The 22871-nt window shown below is 46.2% G+C and overlaps 1 protein-coding gene across 1 annotated transcript in view; it reads right to left on the minus strand.

Annotated features, from left to right (window-relative positions):
• The window catches only part of Agpat4 (1-acylglycerol-3-phosphate O-acyltransferase 4), a 94116-nt gene extending 93819 nt beyond the window's left edge, over positions 1–297 (minus strand). The window contains exon 1 of the mRNA XM_040758267.1: positions 158–297. Coding sequence (XP_040614201.1) covers positions 158–254 — 97 coding nt within the window. The 5' untranslated portion in view covers positions 255–297. The remainder of the gene's footprint in view (positions 1–157) is intronic.
• Positions 298–22871: the final 22574 nt, after the last annotated feature.

Below are 22871 nucleotides of genomic sequence, written 5' to 3' on the forward strand. Positions count from 1 at the left end.
GGATCGACCATTCGCCAGCGTGGACAACAAAGCGGCCCCAGTGGCCTGATGGCGCTCGCCCAGCTCACGAACCCTGTTGCGTCCCCGCAGAGAAAAGGCCTGACCAACCTCGGCCTCCTGCCCTGGAGAAACCCGCGCACTCTGGTGCCCTCCTCACCTCTCCTGGATCCCCCGTGCTTAGAAGGAGGCTGTGCCTTTAACTCCTCGAGCCCGGAAGCACCTTCCAAGATCACACCCAAGACCAAGATGTGCATAACCCTGGATGCCTGGGGCTCGGTTGGGTGGACGCTCTCTTCCAAAGCCAGGCGCCAGGGCCGAGTACCGCTCCGAGTGCGCACACGCGGGCAACACGCACATGCACGTGGCATTTGCACGCGGGTGTTAGCAAGGGTCTGAGCAGACCTTTTTAACAGAATAGAGTCGCGAAACTTTAAAGGAGGGAGGACGATTGGAAGCGCGCACAAAGGCCAGGTTCGTGACATTCCTGGAATGGTTTCAATCACAGGGTGCTTACAGTGCCCTTCACGTGCGCCCTGTTCCAGCCACTGTCACAGACGTTTATGGATTTACGGAAAGAAAGCCCGGAGGTCATTCTGTTCTCTGGGTGCGCTCACAGTACTGCGGAATTCCTAAGTGCTGTAGAAGGGCATAGCAGACAGGGGCCAAGAGAGGGAAGGCACTCGAGTGAGGAAACAGGGTTTGAACTTTGACATCCGGGAGACCATCTGGAATGCTGAGAAGAGCAAAGCAGAATGAAGTGAGGGTGAAAGGCCTAAGGAAGAATTCACCCCAAAAGCCCATTTGCGGGGTGTAAAAATTGCTTGATCGGCTAGTAAGGGCTATTAAAGAAGGTTAATTAAAAAGTTTCCTGTAAGTGCTGGAGATGAGATAATTCAGCAGTTAAGTGGGCTCACTGCTCTCAAAAAAGACAAAGTTCCCTTTCTGTCGCCCGCATCTGATGGCTCACAACCACCTGGAACTCCAGGGAATCCAACACCTCCTTCTGGCCTCCAGGAGCACCTTCGTGAATGTGGTGTACATGAGCACATACATATACACATAAATAAGATAAATTAGTCTAAATTTTTGTTTTCTGCATCCAAGGCATCCAAGATCTTTAAGAGTTCTGTGTAGGGGCTGGAGAGATGGCTCGGTGGTTAAGAGCACTGACTGTTCTTCCAGAGGACCTGGATTCAATTCCCAGCAACCACAGGGCAGCTCACAACTGTAACTAGTTGCAGGGGATCTGATGCCTTCACCCCAGTGCACATAAAATAAAGGTTAAGTAAATTATTTTTAAAAAGGGTTCTTTGTAAACCGCAGTTCCTGGAAGGTTGTGAGGTGAGGGCTGTGACAGAAATGTTCACAATCTGCTTTCTACTTCCATATTCACAAGGGATTATGAACATTTCTGTCATAGTCTAACACTCTAGTTCAGCAGCTATCCCTTGGGGATCCATGCCACAAAAACAAGGCATTAGTCCTCATTCTTAAGGCAGAAAGAGACATGTAAAGAATAATCATACAGCTTAATTAAGATGTTTGCTAAGGTGTAAATTGAAGAACAATAAAGAATCCATGAGGAGGCTGAGTCCCCCTGCAGGTAAAAAGGCTAAAATCATCCTTGATCTGTACTTTGTTTCCACTGATCCTTATGAATACCCACACCCAATACACAGCACTCTAGGCTTGGCTGATGCAATCTGATAAAGGCATTCTCCCAGTTGAGATTCCTCTTCCCAGGTAACTCCAGTTTATATCAAGTTAAAGGGCTAGGGGACAGCCAAGACAGTCATCACAGTCATTTAGTTTTTGACTGAAATTATAAACTCATTTTTTGTTAGCCATGGGATACTTCTGAAGCAAAGGACTCTATTTAATGTCAATCCAAAATCCCGAGGAGGACTTTTTCTTTATCCCATGCATTTCTGTTAGTTTTGTGATGTCTTACTGGTTTTGTCTAAATTTTCAGAGACTTATACCTTATTAATAAACATAATTAGAAGACTTGAATTAAAAGATGAGTTGTTGTTATCCATACTGGCAAAGCACATGAGGTGGTTTGATTGGCAAGCAGGCTTCGGGTTAGGAACCCTGATTAACCCTGGAGTCGTTTGGCAAAGAGATTTAAATGTAGCTCTGTTTTGCATTTTGTCTGTTTCTGTTTTAAAGTTTTGTTTAAACAAAAACATTTAAGTATTTTCTTCAGATATTTTGTTTACAAAGCTATCAAATGTCAAACTCTTAATCATCACTGTGATGTCAGTGTAGGAACTTTAGAAAAAATACTGCAAGCTGAATCCTGACTTCCCTATTGAATGTAGAAATTAAAGGATAATTGTTCAAAATTACTTTTCCTTGAGGCTAGATAACAGCTTAGTAGTTAAGAGCACTTGCTGCTCTTACAGAGGACTAGATTTGGTTTCCAGCATTTTTACAGTGGGTCAGATATTTATACTTAAGTTCCAGGAACCCTGATGCCCTTTTCTGGTCTCCTTTGGCACATGTATAGTAGATTTATATATAAACAGGCAAAAATTCATATACATTAAAAAATGTAAATTATTTTCCCTACTGCATTAGATATTTTGCTCACAGTTGAAAATTCATATTAAAAACACTACACACTAGATACTTGTAACACAAAAAGAATAATCATATAGATGTACACAATGACTCCAGTCTGTAGGGCTCCACAGTGGTTGGAGAAGGGGAAAAGGGATCACTAAACTTTCTCAGTGTATTTCAAACTCTAAGGGAAAGGAAGGGCATTCTCCATCATCACAACAGTAAGAAATAATTATTGCAAAGAAGTCAACTCAGGCTGAGAATAACTAACCTAAAAATCCAAAACCTTCCAAAATCCAAACCTTCTAGAGTGTTTGTGTGACACCTACCTCTTGTCCTGAGCCCAATCAAAGTGCAGACATGCTAATTAATTATTTAATATTGTATAAAATTAACTTTAGGCTACTTTTTTAAAAATTTAAATGTTCAAACCTAGGACCTGTAGAGATGTCTGTCTCAGCAGTTAAGAGCACCAATTGCTCTTCAAGAGGACCTGAGTTTGACTCCCATCACCCATAAGGCAATTCAAACTGTCTGTAACTCCAGCTCCAGGGGATCTAAAGCCCTCTTCTGGCCTCTGAGGAGACCAGGGACATACATATGTGGGGGCAAACACCCACAAGCACAAGAAAATAAATAAGGAAACTTTCATGCTTAGATTTGGGTCTTATCTCCAAGACACATCAGTCACTATGTATAGTCAAATATTCCCAAATCTGGAAAAAAAATCTAAAATGCTTTTGACCATAAGCATTTTGAATAAAGATTAGCCAACCTATCCAGTGGAGAAAGAAGAAACACATTTAGAATGAGATACAGGCAAAAAGTAGTAACTCAGAAAAGGCCATGTGACTAGCTAATAAACCAGAATATAAAAACTGAAGTTTCACCGGGCGTTGGTGGTGCATGCCTTTAATCCCAGCACTTGGGAGGCAGAGGCAGGCGGATCACTGTGAGTTCGAGACCAGCCTGGTCTACCGAGCGAGTTCCAGGACAGCCTCCAAAGCCACAGGGAAACCCTGTCTCAAAAAAACAAAAACAAAAACAAAAAAAACAAAAAACAAAAAAAAAAACAAAAAACTGAAGTTTCGCCAAAACAGGAGTCCAGGGGAAGACATGCTTCTCTCTGGGCTTTCCAAACCCTGCAGACACCACAAGCTCAGTGTGAAGAGAGCAGAGTGCCATGGACTTCTCTGAGAATTGACACAAGCTCTGGAGTTGATTTAAACGAGGCTTTTCATGAGCCTGTACTCCTTAATACAGTCATAGTGCTCACCGTAGCTACATCTAGCAAGTGGGCTGGGAAAACCTGAAGGGTTACACAATGCCCACCCATTGGGAGCAGCTCAGTGACAGCCCAGGAGTATATTCATACCAGAAGCTGCAGGTCGGGTCTGTAGCGTCTTTACAAAAATTGAAATCCTATTTTTGAAACCCAGGGATATCTTCATGCTATAGAAAGTAAGTGAGGAGGGAGCAAGTCTATGTAAAAGTGTAACCGTCTGTATTAGTTATTTCTCCTGTTGCTGTGTTAAAATACCCTGCAAAGGCCACTTTAAAGGAGGAATTAATTTCCGCGCAGTTTCAGCACTTTAAAGGAGGAATTAATTTCCGCGCAGTTTCAGCGCCAGCCGGGTATCTCAAGGAAGGGGGCAGATGTGTGAGATAGCTGGTTACATTGTATCCACAGTTAGCAAGAAGACAATGACAAGTTCTGGCACTCAGCTGGCCAGTGTCCCATTTCTTACACAGTTTGGGATCTCAACCCACAGCATGGTGTTGCCTATGTTTAGGGTGACTCTCCCCACCTTGGCGATGGTTGGTGTCACACTGACAGAATCTAGAATCACCTGAGAAACGGCTTTGTTTAGGAGGTTATCTTGACTGCATTAATGGAGAAAAAAGACCCAAGCACTGTGGGCGGAGTCATTCCCTGGATTAGTTCCTAGACTGTGTAAATGGAGAAAGTGTGTATCCAATGCCCTCTGCTTTCTGACTGTGAATGTGATGTCACCAGCTGCCTCAAGCTCCTGCTGTCTCAACTTCCTGTCATGATGAACAGAACCTTGAAGTGTTAAAGGAAACCCTTCTTTCTTAAGTAGATTTTGTCAGGGTGTTTAAAAAATATGTGTGTGTGTGGTGTGGTGTGTCTGTGAGTCTATGGCACATATGGCAGATGACTGTGACATAGGAGCTGGGGTTACAGGTGATTTGAGTTGCCTGCCATGGGTGCTGGGAATTGAATGAACTCCAGTCCTCTGCAAGAGCCTTAAGTACTTCTAACCGCTAAGCAAATCTGTCACGGTCAGTGTTGTGTTGCTGTGAAGAAACTATGAGGACCAAGGCAACTATAATAAGACAAAAACATTTCATAGAGGCCGGCCTACAGTTGCAGAGGGTTAGCCTATGGTCATCGTGAAAGGAAGCATGTCGGCATGCAGGAGTACATCCTGAGTATAGTCAGAGAGAGAGAGAGGGGAGAGAGACAGAGAGAGAGAGAGAGAGAGAGAGAGAGAGAGAGAGAGAGAGAGAGAGAGAGAGAGAGAGAGGAGAGAGAGGAGAGAGAGCGGGGAGAGAGGGAGAGAGAGAGAGAGAGAGAGAGAGAGAGAGAGAGAGAGAGAGAGAGAGAGAGAGAGAGAGAGAGAGAGAAAGAGAGAGAGACTGAGAGACTGAGCCTGGGCCCCTGGCATGGACTTTTGAAAGTCCATGTGAAGTCACCCCCAGTGACCTCCAATGAGGTCACAACTAATCCCCCTCATGGAGTACCACTCTCTGATGACACAGCCTTCAAACATGGGGGGCCATGGGGCCATTCTTACTCAGCCATCTCTCCAGCTCTTGGTCAGGATAGTTTATCAGAGCAATGTGAGCATCTCAGTTAACCTGACCTAGAAAATCCCTCACAAGGGCTGGGAGGCTGCTCTTCCAGAGGTCCTGAGTTCAATTCCCAGCAACCATATGGTGGCTCACAACCATCTGTAATGAAATCTGGCGCCCTCTTCTGGCCTGCATATATGCAGACAGAATGCTGAATGCATAATAAATAAATAAATCTTTAAAATACCCAGAAGCAGGGTCTCTGTAGATGTGATTAGCTATGATGGGCCTGGGTGGAACTCAGAGGCATAGCAATGGTCCAGAGGTATGAGGCACTGAGTCTTCATTTGTACTCTGGGGGAGCCTGGACAGAGAGTCCTGAGGACTAGGGTGGCCCTTAGACCCAATGAGCTTATGAGAGTAGGAGAGACCTAGCACAAGTAAAGACAGGCAGCTGGATGATGATGTCATCAGTCAGGAGACACCAAGTCCTGCTAACAGCACCGAAAGCTGGGGAGACACCAGAACAGGCCCTTCTTTGGGGTCTGCAGGAGGACCAGCCCTGTTGACCCCTCAGGTCCAGTCTCTTGGCCACTGAGAGCTCATATTGTTCATGTTTTAAGGCGCATGATATGCAGCCATTCACTATGGGAGCCCAGTGAAGCCAACATGGAATACGCAAAGGTTGCTACACTGCTCAAAGTGACAGCTCCAGAAGGAAATGACAGCTTTTCATTTGCTGGTTTATATTTATTGTTCCATGTGTACTTTCTGCAATATGCGTATATGAACTTTGAAAATTGTGGGTAATAAAACAATCCTGGGGCTGGATAAGTGGCTCATTGGTTAATGTTACACACTGCTCTTATATAGGACCCAAGTTCATTCATTCCCAGTGCTCATGACGGGGTACTCGCAACCATTGCCTGTAACTTCAGTTCCAGAGGCTATGACGCCCTCTTCTGGACTCTTTGGGGCACTTGCACTCACACTCGCACAGATCCAAACATACACATAATTTAAAAATTAAAATGATTCTTTTTAAAGAATGGTCTAAGATCTCTAAAAGTCTTCTAGGCAAGTTAGGACAGAAGCAAAGTCTCAGCAGATTATAGACTCTTACATCTCAGGGCAAGTGCATTCCTAGCCTCTGTGCAAGGGGAGGTCTGTGTGTCAGAAACACTTTTCTAAACTAGGTTTTGGTATTTACAACAATGACCACCACTCATGCAAAATGTTAACTTACATACTATCTATGTAACTGCTGCACTGGGTGCCATTTCAAACTACTCATTGTCTAAATTGTGTTAGCCCTATATGCACAATTTTTTGGCTTTCTGTTGGGAACATTGACACAGATATGTGTGTGATCTGAACTGTATGAGCATCAAACCCCTATGTTTAGAATGGTTTATCATAGAGTTTTGAACAAGCAAAGCATGTACTAATAAAAAGTCAGAAAAGTGAAATAATGTTTACAACAGCATCAACAGCACCCCCCCAAAGAGTGCCTGGTTATTAAGAGGAAGACAGTAAAACACCACTAAGAGAAATAATTAAAGACAATGTGCATAGGTGGAGGGATATTACAGAATAACACCAATTCAAAGAATTATGTGGAGCCACAGATCTTCATGAAACTGGTCTATAGTTTTCAAGTATTACTCTTACAAAGATGATGAAATGTAAAGGCTGATGCTAACACTTACATGGAAATGCAAAGAGCCAAGCGCAACAAGGAACTAGGTGGGTACTCCACCTGCATCAGACTCCAAGAGGGGTGTGTGTGTGTGTGTGTGAGAGAGAGAGAGAGAGAGAGAGAGAGAGAGAGAGAGAGAGAGAGAGAGAGAGAGAGAGAGAGAGAGAGAGAGAGAGAGAATGTGCATGTGTGTTATGGAGTTGCAGTGATGCTGGCTGGCATGTAGAAGGTTGAGGGAGGAAGACAGTCATGAGTTTGAGACCAGCCTAGATTGCAGAATGAAGCTGGCAGAGCTACAGAACTAGACCCATATCATAATAACTATGATTATATAATATGTAACACTGTGTTTGTTACATATTAGTATCATTTATAGTGTATTTGATACCATAATAAAGTGTATTATATTATTTTTGTTTTGTTTTGTTTTTTGAGACAGGGTTTCTCTGATGCTTTGGAGCCTGTCCTGGAATTCCCTCCGTAGACCAGGCTGGCTTCAAACTCACAGAGATACACCTGTCTCTGTCTCCTGAGTGCTGGGATTAAAAGCGTGTGTCTCCTCCACCCAGCTTGGCATATTATATTCTTACGTTACACATAGTATTAGTACATGGAATGAAAAATCCAAATCAAGTACTTACAGGGACTTATTTATCATGCCAGTGGCACTACAGGGAGGTTGAGGATAGTTAGTAAAAAATAAAAAGAAATGAACTGTGCCAAGAGAGAAAATAAAGCGTGACTCCTTGCTCACACTATCCGCAGCAGTCGTTCCCAGGGAGTTGGAGGTCAAAGGTGAAGGATAAGACATCTTGACTACCAAGTGGGAAAATATCTCTAGCACCTTCAGGGAGAGCAGAACCCAAGAAGCCTTTGGCGTGAAGGAAAGAAACGGAGTTACCTTAAAACGAAGAAGCGCTGATTTCCAAAAGCTACCATGAAGAGTCAGTCCCAAGGCAAACTGCAGCGTCCAGGAACAAAGTTGTCACATGTGGCACTGACAAAGAGCCCTTATCCAAAATGTATTTGAATATCCTTCAAATGAACAAGAAAAAGCCAACTCCACAGGTAATGTGAGATGCTTGGAAAGGCATGCTACAGAGGAAATATCTAACTCACTAACAACATTCAAGATAGTCAACTTCAGTGGAACATATCCATCAGAATGGCAGCCAAACAAAAGGTGAGCTATGCCTGCCAAGACCATAGAACAGTCGCTAGAGACACTGCGTAGAAAGACAAAGAGGCCAGGCGTGACGGTCCAAGCCTTTAATCTCAGTCCTCAGAAGTCAGGCGGATGGATCTCTGAGTCTGAGAACAGCCTGGTCTACATGGTGAGTTCCAGGACAGCCTTAGCTACATAATAGAAAGGCCCAGTCTCACAAAAACAAGAGACAGATAGGCAGGCAGGCAGGCAGGCAGGCAGGCAGGCAGACAGACAGACAGACAGGCAGGCAGGCAGGCAGGCAGGCAGGCAGACGGAGACACCAAAGGATGTCTTTTATCCTTTGAGAGTCTCTCATCCTTTGAAGTGCCTCAATCAATCTGGAGAGCCACAGAATGTGTTCTAATGACACTGAAGACATGCGGAGCCTGTGGTCCAATGCATGCCTAGGAGAATCAGAAAGTGCATGGTAACCTGACGGTGAGCTGAGACAGCAAACAGCTGGGTGCAGAAGAAATGAACAAACACATTGTCATGTATCTGTGCTATATTACCCAGCCATGGAAACGAATGGAACTCAGCTATACGTAGTGACAGGAAAGAATATCACACATGTAATCTTTAACCCAAAAAGGCTAGGCACTAAAGCTTGCCTATTCCATCTAAGTTTAGTAGATCACGCCTTTAGTCCCAGCACTGGAAAGCAGAGGCAGGCGATCTCTGTAAGTTTGAGGTCAGCCTCGTCTACAGAGAGAGTTCCAGGACAGCCAGGGCTACATAGAAAGACCCTGCCTTAAATAAAATAAAATAAAAGATCACCTACTTACAAAAGTGCCCTGCCTCTGGAGATCTGAAGACAGAGTGGGAGGGGACAGGAAACTCAGGAGGAGCCATAACATTCTGCTACTCATTTCAAGCAACTGCTATATGGATTTATTCACTTTGGGAAAATAAGCTGATTTATGTACCCTTAAGACTTGTACCCTTTATATTCATGTTGTTTTAAAGAAATCTGAAAAGGGGGTTAGTGGGATGCAACTTGGTGACAGAGTGCCTGTTTAGCATGTATGAGGCTCTAGGATTCCTGCAAAATATTCCAAAACAAACAAACAAACAGCTAAAGAAAAGACTACATACCCCAATATGGTGGTTTGAAAGAAAATGGCCCCCAAAGGGAGTGGCACCTTTAGGAGGTGTGGCCTTGTTTGAGTAGGAGTGGCCTTGTTGGAGGAAGTGTGTCATTGTAGAGGCGGGCTTTGAGGTCTCATATATGCTCAAGTCACACCCAGTGAGACAGTCTACTTCCTGTTGCTGCATATTAATTCGTAGCAGCTCCTTCTCCAGCACCATGTCTGTCTGCATGCCCCCATGCACCACCATGATGACAATGGACTCAACCTCTGAAATGGCAAGCCACCACCTCAATTAAAAATTTCCTTTATAAGAATAGCCCTGGTCATGGTGTCTTTTCACAGCAATAGAAATCCTAACTGAGACACCTAACGTCTCCATCTGCTATTCAAAGGAGGGCTCTCAACCTTCCCGCTCCAACTCAGCAGACTTTAGTCTCCCAAAGCCCAACACGGATTTGAATGTCGATTTCTGTTTGTTTGGGGTACACTGGAGCAGAGTTGATTTTAGATATGACTTAGGAAAAGAGCTTCAGGAAGCATATTTTAGAAAGCGTGGCTGGATATGATTGACATACATTATAATGCACTTATTGAGAGAGACTTTTTTGCGGTTGTTCTGTGGTTTTATTTTATCCCACAGCCATTTGTTTTGACTCCTTTCTGTAACATGAGGACACATCGCATAACTTAGTATTTTTTTTTGTGGTGGTGGTAAACTTCTAATAAATAGTGACCTATTAAAGATGGATTTGATGAATATTGCCAAGAGCTGACCCAAATGATCCAGCCAGGGAAGACAGCCTGCTGGTTCAAGTTAGGATGGACCAAAGGGATGAGCTGACACTGGACTTGTGGCATGGAAAAAAAAGCAATAAAAACCAAGGTATTAAAGAGGAGTCCAGGGTCTTAGGTGGCACAACTGGAGGACATCCTCTAAAGATCAGGGCTGTGCTAAGTTGTTTTATGTCAACTTGACACAAGTTGTTATCCCAGAGGAGGGAATGTCAATTGAGAAAATGCCTCTAGAAGACTGGGCTGTAGGTAAGCCTGTAGGAAATTTTCTTAATTAGTGATCAATCTGGGAGCAGCCCAGAACATTGTGGGTGGGGCCATCCCTGGGCTGGTGGTCCTGGGTACTATGAGAAAGAAGGTTGAGCTAGCTGTGATGAGCAAGCCAGTAAGCAGCTCCCCTCCGTAGCTTCTGCATCCATCAGCTCCTGCCTCCAGGCTCCTGCTCTGCTTGAGTTCCTGCCTTGGCATTCCTCACCAGACTGGGATTCTGACAGGTCAGACAAAGAAACCCTTTCTTCCCCAAACTGCTTCAGTCTTGTGTGCCTTACAGCAATAGAAACACAAACTAAGACACCACTGAAAGGTAATACTGGTTATTGTTGGGTCCAAAGGAAATTCCATTTCCCCAAACACTGGCAGTTATGCAAAAGCCAGCATTCCTCAGGAACTCCTGAAGCTGGTTTCCTTCTACCAAGAGGAGTCAGGTCCCTTAGTAGTAGCAGAAGGGACAAAGGGCTGTTGGTGGTGCCTATTAGCACATTAAGTGCAGACTGGCCTTGAGTACTTCCTCCCCTGCCCTAAACTTCTCCAGCTCACAGGCTTCCCTCCCCTCGTCCCCCTATAATGCACTGTTTTGGTGAAGCGCCCTCTTTTGCCCTCTGAGTCTTTCTCTGTTGGTTTTCCCTAACCACCCATCTTCCCCACCCTTCCCCCTCCCTCCCTGTGTGCTCTGCTCCTGCTTCTCTCACACCCAGGTCCAGTCTGTTGGCATAGTAGGACCTTTTTTGTCCCACCAGCCAGCTCCCAAATAACCACAAAGAGACTTCTTATTAATTATCAAAACACATGGCTTAGGCTTGTTTCTCTTTCTTTCTTTCTTTTTTTTTTTTTTTTTTTTGGTTTTTCGAGACAGGGTTTCTCTGTGGCTTTGGAGGCTGTCCTGGAACTACCTCTTGTAGACCAGGCTGGCCTCGAACTCACAGAGATCCGCCTGCCTCTGCCTCCCAAGTGCTGGGATTAAAGGCTTGCGCCACCAACACCCAGCCTTAGGCTTGTTTCTAATTAGCTTTTAGAACTTAAATTAACCCACTTTTTAAATTAATCTACATTTTACCATGTAACTTTTATCTCTATCCCATTTTGTGTGTCTGACTCATTCCCTGTCTGGCTGACTTCTCTGCCTTTCTTCTTCCCAAGGTCCCTTGTGTCTAGACGTTCCACCTAACCCTCCTGCCTACCTAATGGCCATTTACCTTTTCATTGAACCAATCAGAAAGTGCCTTGGCAAAGACACATCTTCACAGTGTACAAAAAGATGATTCTACAATAGTTAGCCATGTTCAATCTACTTCTTTCTCTCTTTTGGATTCTTCCAAACGCCCACTGTTTCTCTCTCTCTCTCATCTACAGTAAGAACCTTCCCTTTGCCCACACCTTGGAGCAGTCATGAGATCAGCTTATATAGTTAAGCACTTATTCATTACCTGGGCGATGACAGGGCCTAGGCAGCAGGAGTCTGAGATGCAAAAGCCATCTAAAGTGGAGATAGGCATCTTGGTGGCATCAGCAGAACATCGGCAGCTGCAATCATCTAAGGGCTGACAGGTGAAGCACAGAACACCTAATTACATTCGATCTGATAAGCAGGGAACAATTGGCTGCCTTTTTGATGCAATGTTTACTTCTCAATGGGGCACATGCTTCGAGCCACACGAGACATGCTTGCACTATAAAATGAGTCATGTATCTGAAATTTAAATTTAACCTGGAGTTGTGCCCTTTTATTCAGTAATCATGGCCATGCAACACTGGGGGGGGGGGAAGAGAGAGAGAGAGAGAGAGAGAGAGAGAGAGAGAGAGAGAGAGAGAGAGAGAGAGCTAAAACTGAAATCTGGGTCTTATAGTAATAAGAACTTCAGATGGAAGGCTAGAGAGATGACTCAGGGGTTAGGGACATGACTGCTCTTCCAGAGGACCTGAATCCAGGTCCTCGAACACATACGTTGGTTCACAATATATGGAACTGCAGTCCTAGGACAGCCAATGCCCTCTTTTTGCCTCTGTGGGCACTGCATGCACATGGTACACAGTCATATACGCAGAAAAAGACACCCGTACATTTAAAGGCAAACTTTGAGATGTTTTAAGAGAGTCTAGGAAAGACAGAAGACATAAATGAAGAGGAATGAAGAGTGAATGAGGCCTGGAGACCTCAGGAAAAAGGTCATCCGGGAAGAGGCTGTGACCCTCAGGCCTCCAGTGGAATAGAGATGTCAGTCAGCCTGTGCCTGCCATGGGAGCAGCCATTTGGGGACTTAATGGAAAGGGCTTCCCAGACCAGGAGAATTTGGTGAAGCCGAGACTGTTGTTGAGAAGAGTGTTGAAGAGGGGGGTGGGCAAAACGGTTCGGCAAATAAAGGAGCTTGCTGCCTAGTCTGCTGTCCTGAGTTCGATCCCCGTCATGACCCACATGATGGGAGGAGAGAACTATCTTCTGCAAGTGTCCTCCCCCCTCCCCGCTGCCACCTCTCCGTCACTCACACACATCGTAAGCGCACTTACACATGTGAGCAAATAAATATTGTTTTAAAAAGCGCTGATGGCTGGGCGGTGGTGATGCACGCCTTTAATCCCAGCACTCGGGAGGCAGAGGCAGGTGGATCTCTGTGAGTTAGCCTGGTCTACAGAGCAAGTTCCAAGATGGGCTCCAAAGCCACAGAGAAATTCTGTCTCGAAAAACCAAAAAAAAAAAAGTGCTGCTGCTGATTTCATTTTCTGGGATCTCCACAAGCTACTTATAACAAGACCTTATTTATTTATGACATAATTCAATCAATGGGGATAACTGGTCAACCACGCTGCTGCTTTTGCTAAAGGAAATATGAACTATTTTATTGTGTTACAATAAGCAGAAGAATACATATTTATATATTATTTGTGAGAACATAATTGGTGATGCCTGATACAGGAGCTATAGGTCAAGTTTTTTTTTTCCCTACATGTAACACATTTTGAACATGTGAGGTTTACATTTTATCATCTTCCCAGAGGTAAATGGTGAGGCTGAATTCAACCCCCCTGCAAACTCCATCAAGGCAGTAAGCAGTTCTCATACTTTCCAGTACACTAGACCCACCTGTGGGACTTGTCAGCTTCCAGAGCCCAGGGCCCCACCCCCAGAGCTTATGATTAAGTATGTGGGTGGAACCTGAGAATTTATCTCTCTAGAAGGTTCCCAGGTTGTGGTCGTGTCTCGAGATGTAAACTCTCAGCTGCTACTCCAGTACCACACCTGCCTGTCAGCTGTCATGCTCCCCTCCGTGACGGTCATAGACTTGAACCCTGCTCCACTAACATGCCTGCCTGTCAGCTGCTGTGCTCTCTCTGTGATGACCATGGACTCTAACACCCTAAAACTATGAGCCCCAAATAAACTCCTTCTTCTACAAGCAATAGAAAAGTAACTATGACAATTGCAGACTGTCATAGTGGACTGACCTGGTCCAGGGTGTCAGGGTGCAGTTGACACAGTGTCTGATCAGGAAGCAGAAATACTGGGACTACCCTGGGAGCCCACTTTTATTGGTCAGGCCTCACCCTCTAAACACACTGCAAGCTGGGGGCCTAGCACTTACAACACAAGCCTGTGGAGAACATTCTAAATTCAAACCACTACAGGAACATACACACATTGGAGTATGACTGGGACACATAAAATGAACTATGGGACATCTGCTTAATGGAAAAAAGCCAGACACGAAAAGACAAATATTGTGTGTGATTCCACCTGCATGCAATATTGTAATAGGCAGGCTGACAGAGACAGTGCATTGGAGGCTGCCAGGGGCGTGGCATAGGGAGAAATGGGGAGTTTAGAATTAATGGAGCATTATTTCATTAGAACTTCCATAACAAAGTACCAACAATCAGGAAGCTTGAATAAAATGAATCCATTTTTTTTCTCTCAGCTGTGGGGGACAGAAGTCTGAGCTCAGTGTGTTAGTGGGTGGGTTTCTTCTTGGACCTCCCTCCAGGGCTCCCAGATGTCTCCTTTCTGACATGGTCTAGCCTCTAGGTGAGCCAGTGTCCAGATCTTAATTTCTTACAAGAACACATTCACAGTGACTAGGACCCACCTGAACGACCTCATCCCAACTAGTTACCTCCTTAAAGATCCTGTCTCCAAACGTAAAGACACTTTGAGGTACAGGGACTGGGACTTCAGCACCAAGTGCTGGGGTCGACACAATGCAGCACGTTGCAAATGGGGTCCAGACTGAGTGTCCGTAATGGAAAGTTCTGGAAATGAAAAACAGCAATGCTTGTGTAATGAGCTTATTTAAATGCCACTCACTGAACACTCAACAGTGAAAATGGAACATGTTGTGTTTTACCACAATTTAGGGGGGCAGGTAGGAAAGGTGGTTTAATAAGTAACAGCGCTTTCTGCACAAGCATGAGGAACTGAGTTCAAATCCCCATCGCCCATGTATAAAGCTGGATACGACTGTGCACATGCCTATAACTCCAGCACTGTGGGGGGTTAGAGGAAGGATTGTGGGTGCTTGCTGGCTCCTAGTAAAAACCATGGATTGTACTAGAAGGACAGACCCTGTCTCAGGGAAAAAAAACAGTGAAAAAGTGATTCATCAAGATACGCAATATTCTCCTCTGGTCTCAGCACCCTATGCACAAATGTATACACATGACACACATACCTATAACACACACAGATGATAGACAGATAGATTGATAGGTAGACAGATAGACAGGTTGATAGATAGATAGATGATAGATAGATAGATAGATGGATGGATGGATGGATGGACGGACGGACGGACAGATTGATACATTGACAGACAGACACCAGACAGATAGACAGAAAGAAAAGCGATGATTCTTTGGGCGTTTTGTTGTGAATGGTGAGACATGCAGAAACTCCAGTCTCTCAGCAGCGTGTTGCTCACACCTGTAATTAGTCCATAGATGCTTCCATGAGGAGTGTCTCCATTGGTGCTGGGCGGGGAGAGGGTGTGCATTCTTGCCTGGAAACAGTGCCTTCACAGGCTTGGAGCTTTCCCTCACCCTTCTCCTAGCTACAGCCTGCAGAAAATAATGCCAACCCCAACAAGTTCAGGCTGGGACTTAGGTGACTGGATTCCAGTCCTGTTCTGTCACCACTGAGTTTCATAACCCTCACTTCTCTGGGACCTTTGGGGTTTTTTTTCCCCCTACAGAATGAAAGTGGTAGACCACGTTAGTATTTCAACACCTTGCAACGCGGACGCTCCTGAACCTACCTGACGGTAATAGGCTTGATCGTTGAATGAGTGAAGTATGTCCCAAGAGTGAACTGAGGGAGAGCTCTCTGGAGGGACAGAAGAAGCAGGGTGGGACTAGGCAATTGTTACCTCTGTCCCTACAAAGCCAGAGAAGGTATTTTTCCATTGCTTAATCTCAGGGCAAGAAGGAACTTGTAGACAGAGATAGCGACCCACGTCCCAAAGGTCACGGTGCTCATCTGAGGGCAAGGGAAGGATGGGGACACCAAAACTAGACAGAAGGACCCACACAGGATAGTCAGAACTGGGACTCCTACAGGCAAAGTGATGCTCCTGGGGTGGAGCCAGGTTCCACAGCTGGAGATGCTGCAGATGGGGGGGAGTGAAAGTGTTCTCTCTACTTTGAAGGGTTTGTTTGGGGGGGTGTGGATATTCATTTTCAGCCAAGAGAAAATAAGCAGAGATGTGGTTTTCAAAGACCTTCTGCATTAGTTACTTTTCTCGTTGTGCGATAAAAGACAGAAAGGGATAGACAGATGGCTTAGCACTTAAGAGCCTTGGCTGCTCTTCCAGAGGACTTGGACCTGATTCCTAGAATCTACTTGGTGGTTCACAACCATCTACAACTCTAGTCACAAGGGATCTGGTGTTGTCTTCTGGTCTACCAGGGCACCAGGTATACATGTGGTACACAGACATGCACACGAGCAAAACACTCATACATGTAAAAAATTAATTAACTAGTTAATTTCCATCAGCAGAAGAAACCAAAGAGGAAGGGTTATTTTGGCTATATTTCAGGGATTATATGGCACATTATGGTGGGGAAGGCATGGTGGGTACATGTTCCATGGATGCTACCATAGCTCCCGACTGCTACTTTTCTTTTCTTTCTTTTTTTTAAAGATGTATTTATTATGTATACAACATTCTGCTCCCATGCATGCCTACACACCAGAAGAGGGCACCAGATCTCATTACTGATGGCTGTGAGCCACCATGTGGTTGCTGGGAATTGAACTCAGGACCTCTGGTAGAGCAATCAGTGCTCTCTTAACCTCCAAGCCATCTCTCCAACCCCAACTGCTACTTTTCACATCATGGCAGATTAGAAAGCAGAAAGCTTGGGTACCAGCAGAGGCTGGTATCACCTTCAAGGTCTCCATCTGGAGACTCACTGTTGCTAGCTAGGTCACATTCTCCATGATACCACAGTCTTCCAAAAACACTTCTACCATCTGGGGAGTGAGTATTCAAATACTCCTATGCAGGGCATTTCACATTCAAACCATCACATTGTCCTTAAAATTTTGAAGCAAAAGTTTAAGACAAGATTCTTGATAGTTGGAAACCACAAAATTCTCAAGAAAGACAGTGCCAGCTGCGTTACAGACTCACAACTTGTTTTTGCAGATAACCCCATTTCTGAAAGAAAGTTGGAGTTACGCATGAACATGGTCATGGTTAATCAATATTGTGTCGACTTGACAAGAGCTATATTCACCTAGGGGACAAATCACCAGTCTCTGGAGGGATGCTTCTAGATTGGGTTGACTGAGGTGGGAGGACTGTTTTAGAGTTTCTAACTGTGACGAGCTGCCATGACCACAGCAACTCTTATAAAAGGAAAACGCTTAGTGGGGTAGCTTATAGTTTCAGAAGTTTAGTTCGTTATCACCGTCATGTGACATGGTGGTATACAGGCCAACATGGCGCTGGAGCAGGAGTTGAGAGTCCTACATCTTGATCAGCAGGCAACAGGAAGTGAACTGAGACACTGGGCGTAGCTTGAGCATATATGAGCCCTCAAAGCCCGCCTCCACAGTGACACACTTCCTCCAACAAGACCACACCTCCTAATAGTGCCATTCTCTTTGGGGGCCATTTTCTTTCAAACCACCACAAGGACTCACCTCGAATGTGGGCCGGAGCCCAGACCAAACAGAGATGAGGAAGGAAGTAGGGCGCCGGTGTCTACCTCTCTGTGCATCTTGACTGTGGACGCGATGTGACCAGCCACCTCACACTGCTGCCACCTCGCCTTGCACACCACGGTGGACCCTTCCACTAGATTGTGAGCCAAAGTGAAGCACTCCTTCATGAAGCTGCATGGGTTTTTTTCAGGTATTTTTTGAGAAAAAATGTCTGATGCCAGTGCCAACCTTTAATGCTGTCACACATAGTAATGCCATCTGCTCTTCCGCAGGGATTGTCTTCTCTGACTTCGAAGCCCACGGTACACAGTCTCACGGCACAAGCAGAGGGCTCTGCAGAGGCGGCTTGGCCTGCACACAGTCAACCCGTTCACGCTGCGCAGTGAACAGCTCTGCTCAGGTCGGTTGTCCTGGTGGTGGAGCGTTCTACGGTTGCACAGCAAAGTGGTTTCTAGCTCTGGGAAGCGTCTGTACAATGGAGTGCATGGATTGCCTGTTTCCTTACGCAGGATTTTCAGAACATGCTCTTAACCTTTTCCTTCCTGACTCATCGTGAATCACCATTATGAGTCAAGAACACAGAATTTTAGTACAAAAAAAAGGCCCCTCAGAGACCAGTTAGCTCTGGCTTTCCATACCCCAGAAGCGCGGCTGGAGGAGTGGGGGGCTGGGAAGGTGCAGGATGAACTGTGCATTAGGAGGGGGGCTGGTCTGGAGCCCCCCTTCACCTTGTGGTCGTGGTTCTGATCCCCACGTGCGCTGTGGATGCTGCCAGGCCAGGCACGACTTGGAGGTGTAGGCTACCACCCAGTGCCCTGGCATCTCTGCATCTCTGTCTCTCTGCATCCTCTGCAGTTGGCTGCTACTCTCAGCCCTGGGCGTGCATGGAGGGCTGGAGTAAGAGTGCTCCTCCTCTGGGGCTCCCTGCACCTACGAGAGACCACAGCGGGGTTCCCAGGAGCCTTTCCATGTGAACCCCAGCTCTAGTCTCTGCCCGCTGGCTCTGCTCCCTGGGACAGCCGTGGTACCCTTCTTTGTGACAACTCTGACCTCTCTCCCTGCTGTCACTCTTAGGACTGGCCACCAAGCTGGGCCCTGAAATCACCAAAATGTATTTGTCACGGGCCTGAAGGAAGAGGTTCAAGAGCAAGGTGTCTGCAGGCTGGACATCCCCTGGCTTACAGATGGCTCTCCTCATTTATGTCTGTCAGCATTCTAACCTCCTCTTATTATTGGGACGCCAGTCATGATGTTTAGGGCTCACCCTAATGTCATCCCTGGTAATGCTAGCTTCTGATGGTGGGGACACTGCCCAGTCCATAATTATCCCTTTGATGGCTCACGTTACAGTGAAGGAGGCAGGGAGGACGGACAGGGTGACAGTTCCAGAACCTTCAGTTGCACAGCTGGCTTCTTTAAAATGCTCTTCTTACTAGCATGCAAATATTAGGTTTCTTATGGCCCTGTCCAAACAAATATTAGTTTGTTTCTCTCCCCGTCCCTGTGCCCTCCTTCCCCCCAGCAACTTCCTGTTTTCATCCCAAGTGACTTTTGGTCACCTCACCCCTCTTCTTCAGCATCCCCTGTCTCCCTCCAGAGGGCTCCTTGCTAGTCCCCTTGTCTGTTCTCACGGGCTCATCCCCTTTGTTATGTACACAGGGCAATAAAAGTTAGGGTCCACATACAAAAGAGAGAGAAAGAGAGAGAGAGAGAGAGAGAGAGAGAGAGAGAGAGAGAGAGAGAGAGAGAGAGAGAGAGAGAGAGAGAGAGAGAGAGAGAGAGAGAGAGAGAGAAAGAGAGAGAATATGGAATTCTTATTTTTCTGAGTCTGGGCCACCTCACTTAATAGAATACTTTCCAGATCTATCCATTTCCCTGCAAATGTCCTAATTTGATTTTCCTCCTCATTGTGCATGTGTGCATGTACGTATGACACATTTTCACAAGGCTATCACAGGACCTCTAAATACGTCTCAAGACTAGACAGGGACTGCTTGGTGGGCCCTCACTCTTGCCACATCACTGCAGGGAAGGCAATAAGGGACTCCGCCCTGAGTCCTGGAGCCTGCCTGCTAGGGGCAAAATGAGTGGAAGCCTGTAGGTGGTCCCCAGGCTACAGAGCAGGGGGCACAGGGCGGTAGAAAGCCACTCAGGGGCCTCCTGGGGTTGGCAGAGATCGCCTGTGCTCAAACTTGTCTCTAGGTCCTCGCTCCTTCTTCAGCAGCAACATGACAGTCAGCTGGATGTGATTAAAGTTCAGTCGAGCAAGGCACACTCTGTGCTGAAGAGGACAGAGCTCTAAAGGAACAGAGGACACGGATCTGGGACTGCGTCGCCGTAAGGCTTCCTGGACGCTCTGCCGGTGCTCCCCCGGGCCCTGAACTGGCGTGTTCGCCTCTCTTGTCCTTCCGGACTTGGTGATGGCATCTCCTCCTTCCCACTCCCCAGGCTGCCTGCCCATGCTGGCTGTAGAGGGAGAGCTACTTCTCTGTAACCCCACCCCCCCAATCCTGCAGGCAGGACCCTCCTTTCCTCTTTCTCATGCCCCGCCCCTAGGTCCGCCCCTCCTGCTTTCTTATTTATCTTACCAGGATCTCTATCACCCTTGGGGCCAAATGAGCTCAGAGCAACAATGTTGCCTGCATTTTAGGGACTGTCTGGGGAACCATAGGTTCTGCTCCCTGATTCCCCTTTCCCCGGCATCCTGTCCGGTTACACAATTACTGCTTTAAAAAAAAATGTTAGCCGGGCGTTGGTGGCGCACGCCTTTAATCCCAGCACTCGGGAGGCAGAGGGAGGCGGATCTCTGTGAGTTCGAGGCCAGCCTGGTCTACAGAGTGAGTTCCAGGACAGCCTCCAAAGCCACAGGGAAACCCTGTCTCGAAAAACCAAAAAAAAAAAAAAAAACAAAAACAAAAACAAAAACAAAAAAAAACATGTTAAGAGCCAGACCGTCTGGAGTCTCCTGTGAAACAGTCTCTCCTAGAAACGGGTGACTAAACAAGACGGGAACAATGGTGCTATCAAGGGACTTATTAACGGGGAAGGGGACTATCTCATGGGACCCACCCACCCCCTCGGCAAAGAACTAGTGGCTGCTGAAAGGAGAATTAGCTTCCCCGGGATGAACCCCTCTATTGACTGTCCAGTGCAGAGTGGTCTCTATTGAGACCACCTGCACACAACAAAGCCAGACTCGGGGCTCTGCTGTGTCTGTCTGTGCACACATGTAGCTAACACATACAATTAAAGGGGGGGAAAGGCCCTTGCCTCGAGAGTGGTGGGCGTGAGAGGGTATCTGAGAGGGCTTGAAGGGAGGGGTGGGGGGAGGGGAAGCGATGCAATTCTATTTCAACGGAAAACTTTTTAAAAAGGTAGGCGGGATGTCTCAGGTCACCTTTGTAGATATCACACTAGGAAGAGATACAGAGAGCAAAAGTCACTTTGGAATCTAAATGCCCTCTTATGTGTGTTTGGTCTGGGAAGATCAGAGCTAAGTCACCACAGAGGGTCAGAAGAAGGCTCTAGAATTTAGGGTGGTTTGTCAGCCCACCAGCCAATGGCATGAATGAGGACCAGGGTCTTGGATTTGTACTTTGGCCGTTTTCCTGGGACACTGACTCTTTCGCTCACATCTAGTACGATGCTTCCTCTAGGATCTAGACCCTGTGAGCTCCCAGGGGGACTGGGAATCCTACAGTAATATAAACACACCCCACATTAACCTCAAGACTTGCACAGCGGGCTCCTGTTCATCTTTACACCTGCCTCTGGCCATGGTCAGAAGAAATACAACATAGGTTGAGAGTGCCTGAAGCTGTCATTGTCATACCTACAGGAGAAATTTCCTGTCACACCAGTTCTTGTCACTGTCTCTCATCTCTCTTCCAGTCTTCCCTTCCATACCCATCTCTCTAACTCCTGTTTGACGGAGCCCTTACCCTAACTTCCTTTACCCCCCCCCCACATTCCTGGATCTCTCTCTGTCTCTCTGTCTCTGTCTCTCTCTTTGTCTCTCTGTCTCTCTGTGTCTGTCTCTGTCTCTCTGTCTCTCTCTCTCTGTGCTGTGGCTCATTCTAATGTCACTCTAGGATGGTTTTCTTCCAGCCCCGCAAGGCTTTTATTTCTTCACCAAGGACTTCTAGCCTTGTATGAAGGGTCTGTTTACTGAGGGGAGAGTTCACCCACACATGATGCCAGCTGCCCACCCAAGCCTGAGAGAAGGATTGGAAAAAAATTTCAAAATCCTCTTTGAAATAATTCAGTATCTTTGAGTGATCATTTTGAGAAAACCATTATTGTGTTTACATGTGGAACATTTCTAAATCATAAAGGGGATTCGATTGCCTTGGCTCCTCTGTATAAAGAGTAGAAAAAGAAGAGAAAAAAATAAATTAATTCTGCCATCACATAGTATAAGTGCTGACACACCAGACTTCTGTGCTGACCAAGACAGCTATGCCCTTGTGCTGTGTGTTTGTGGGTGCGTGTTTTCAAAGGCATCAATGCTCAAGAGATCTCCCTAACTGAGTGTACAAGAGGCAGATGGTGCAGAGTCTGCAATCCAGGGACCAGGCCTGGGAAGGCTCCTGGGATCTGTTCTCAGATACATCACTGGCTCCCTTAATCTCTCTGAGCCTGCTCTGGCATGAGGAGATTCCCCAGATCCCTCCTACAACAACAGTGGCTATGATTGCCAGGAGCCTGGTTCCCCACATTGCTTCCCAGGACACAGCAGAAGGTTTTCTGGGATGAGGAATGGACAGCACTGGTCCTTATGGCTCTGGTTGCTTCCTAATCGGGTGGTCAGACTGTGCCGTTCCCAGTCTTTGTGTGTATGCGTGAAATGAACGTCAGGAGTGCTGATGACACAGACTTGTAGGACTTATCAACATTAACAGATTTTTACAGTGCTTAACAATGCTTAGCATCTGGGGTCCTTCATCTCTCTCATTGCTAGTTAGTTGCTGATATTAAAAAGACAACCTTTTAAGAGGTGACAAGGCCACCAAAGTTCCCTAATCAAAAATGGAACTCGTGTCCTTGCCGATGGACTAAATGGAAGGGGTTTGTTCCTGCTACCTTCCCACCTTCTGTCACTCAAGGAGTCAGCAACATGGCCCCCCTAGATGTCATACACTGGCGCTTGGATCTCATACTGCCCAACCTCCAGAATAGTAAGAAACTGATGTTTGTTCTTTGTAAATTATCTGGTCTCTAGTGTTCTGATACAGTGGCACAGAGATACTATCAGACAGAGGT

Source organism: Mesocricetus auratus, unplaced genomic scaffold (genome assembly GCF_017639785.1).
Source record: "Mesocricetus auratus isolate SY011 unplaced genomic scaffold, BCM_Maur_2.0 Super-Scaffold_100018, whole genome shotgun sequence".
In the NCBI taxonomy this organism is placed as follows: Eukaryota; Metazoa; Chordata; class Mammalia; order Rodentia; family Cricetidae; genus Mesocricetus; species Mesocricetus auratus.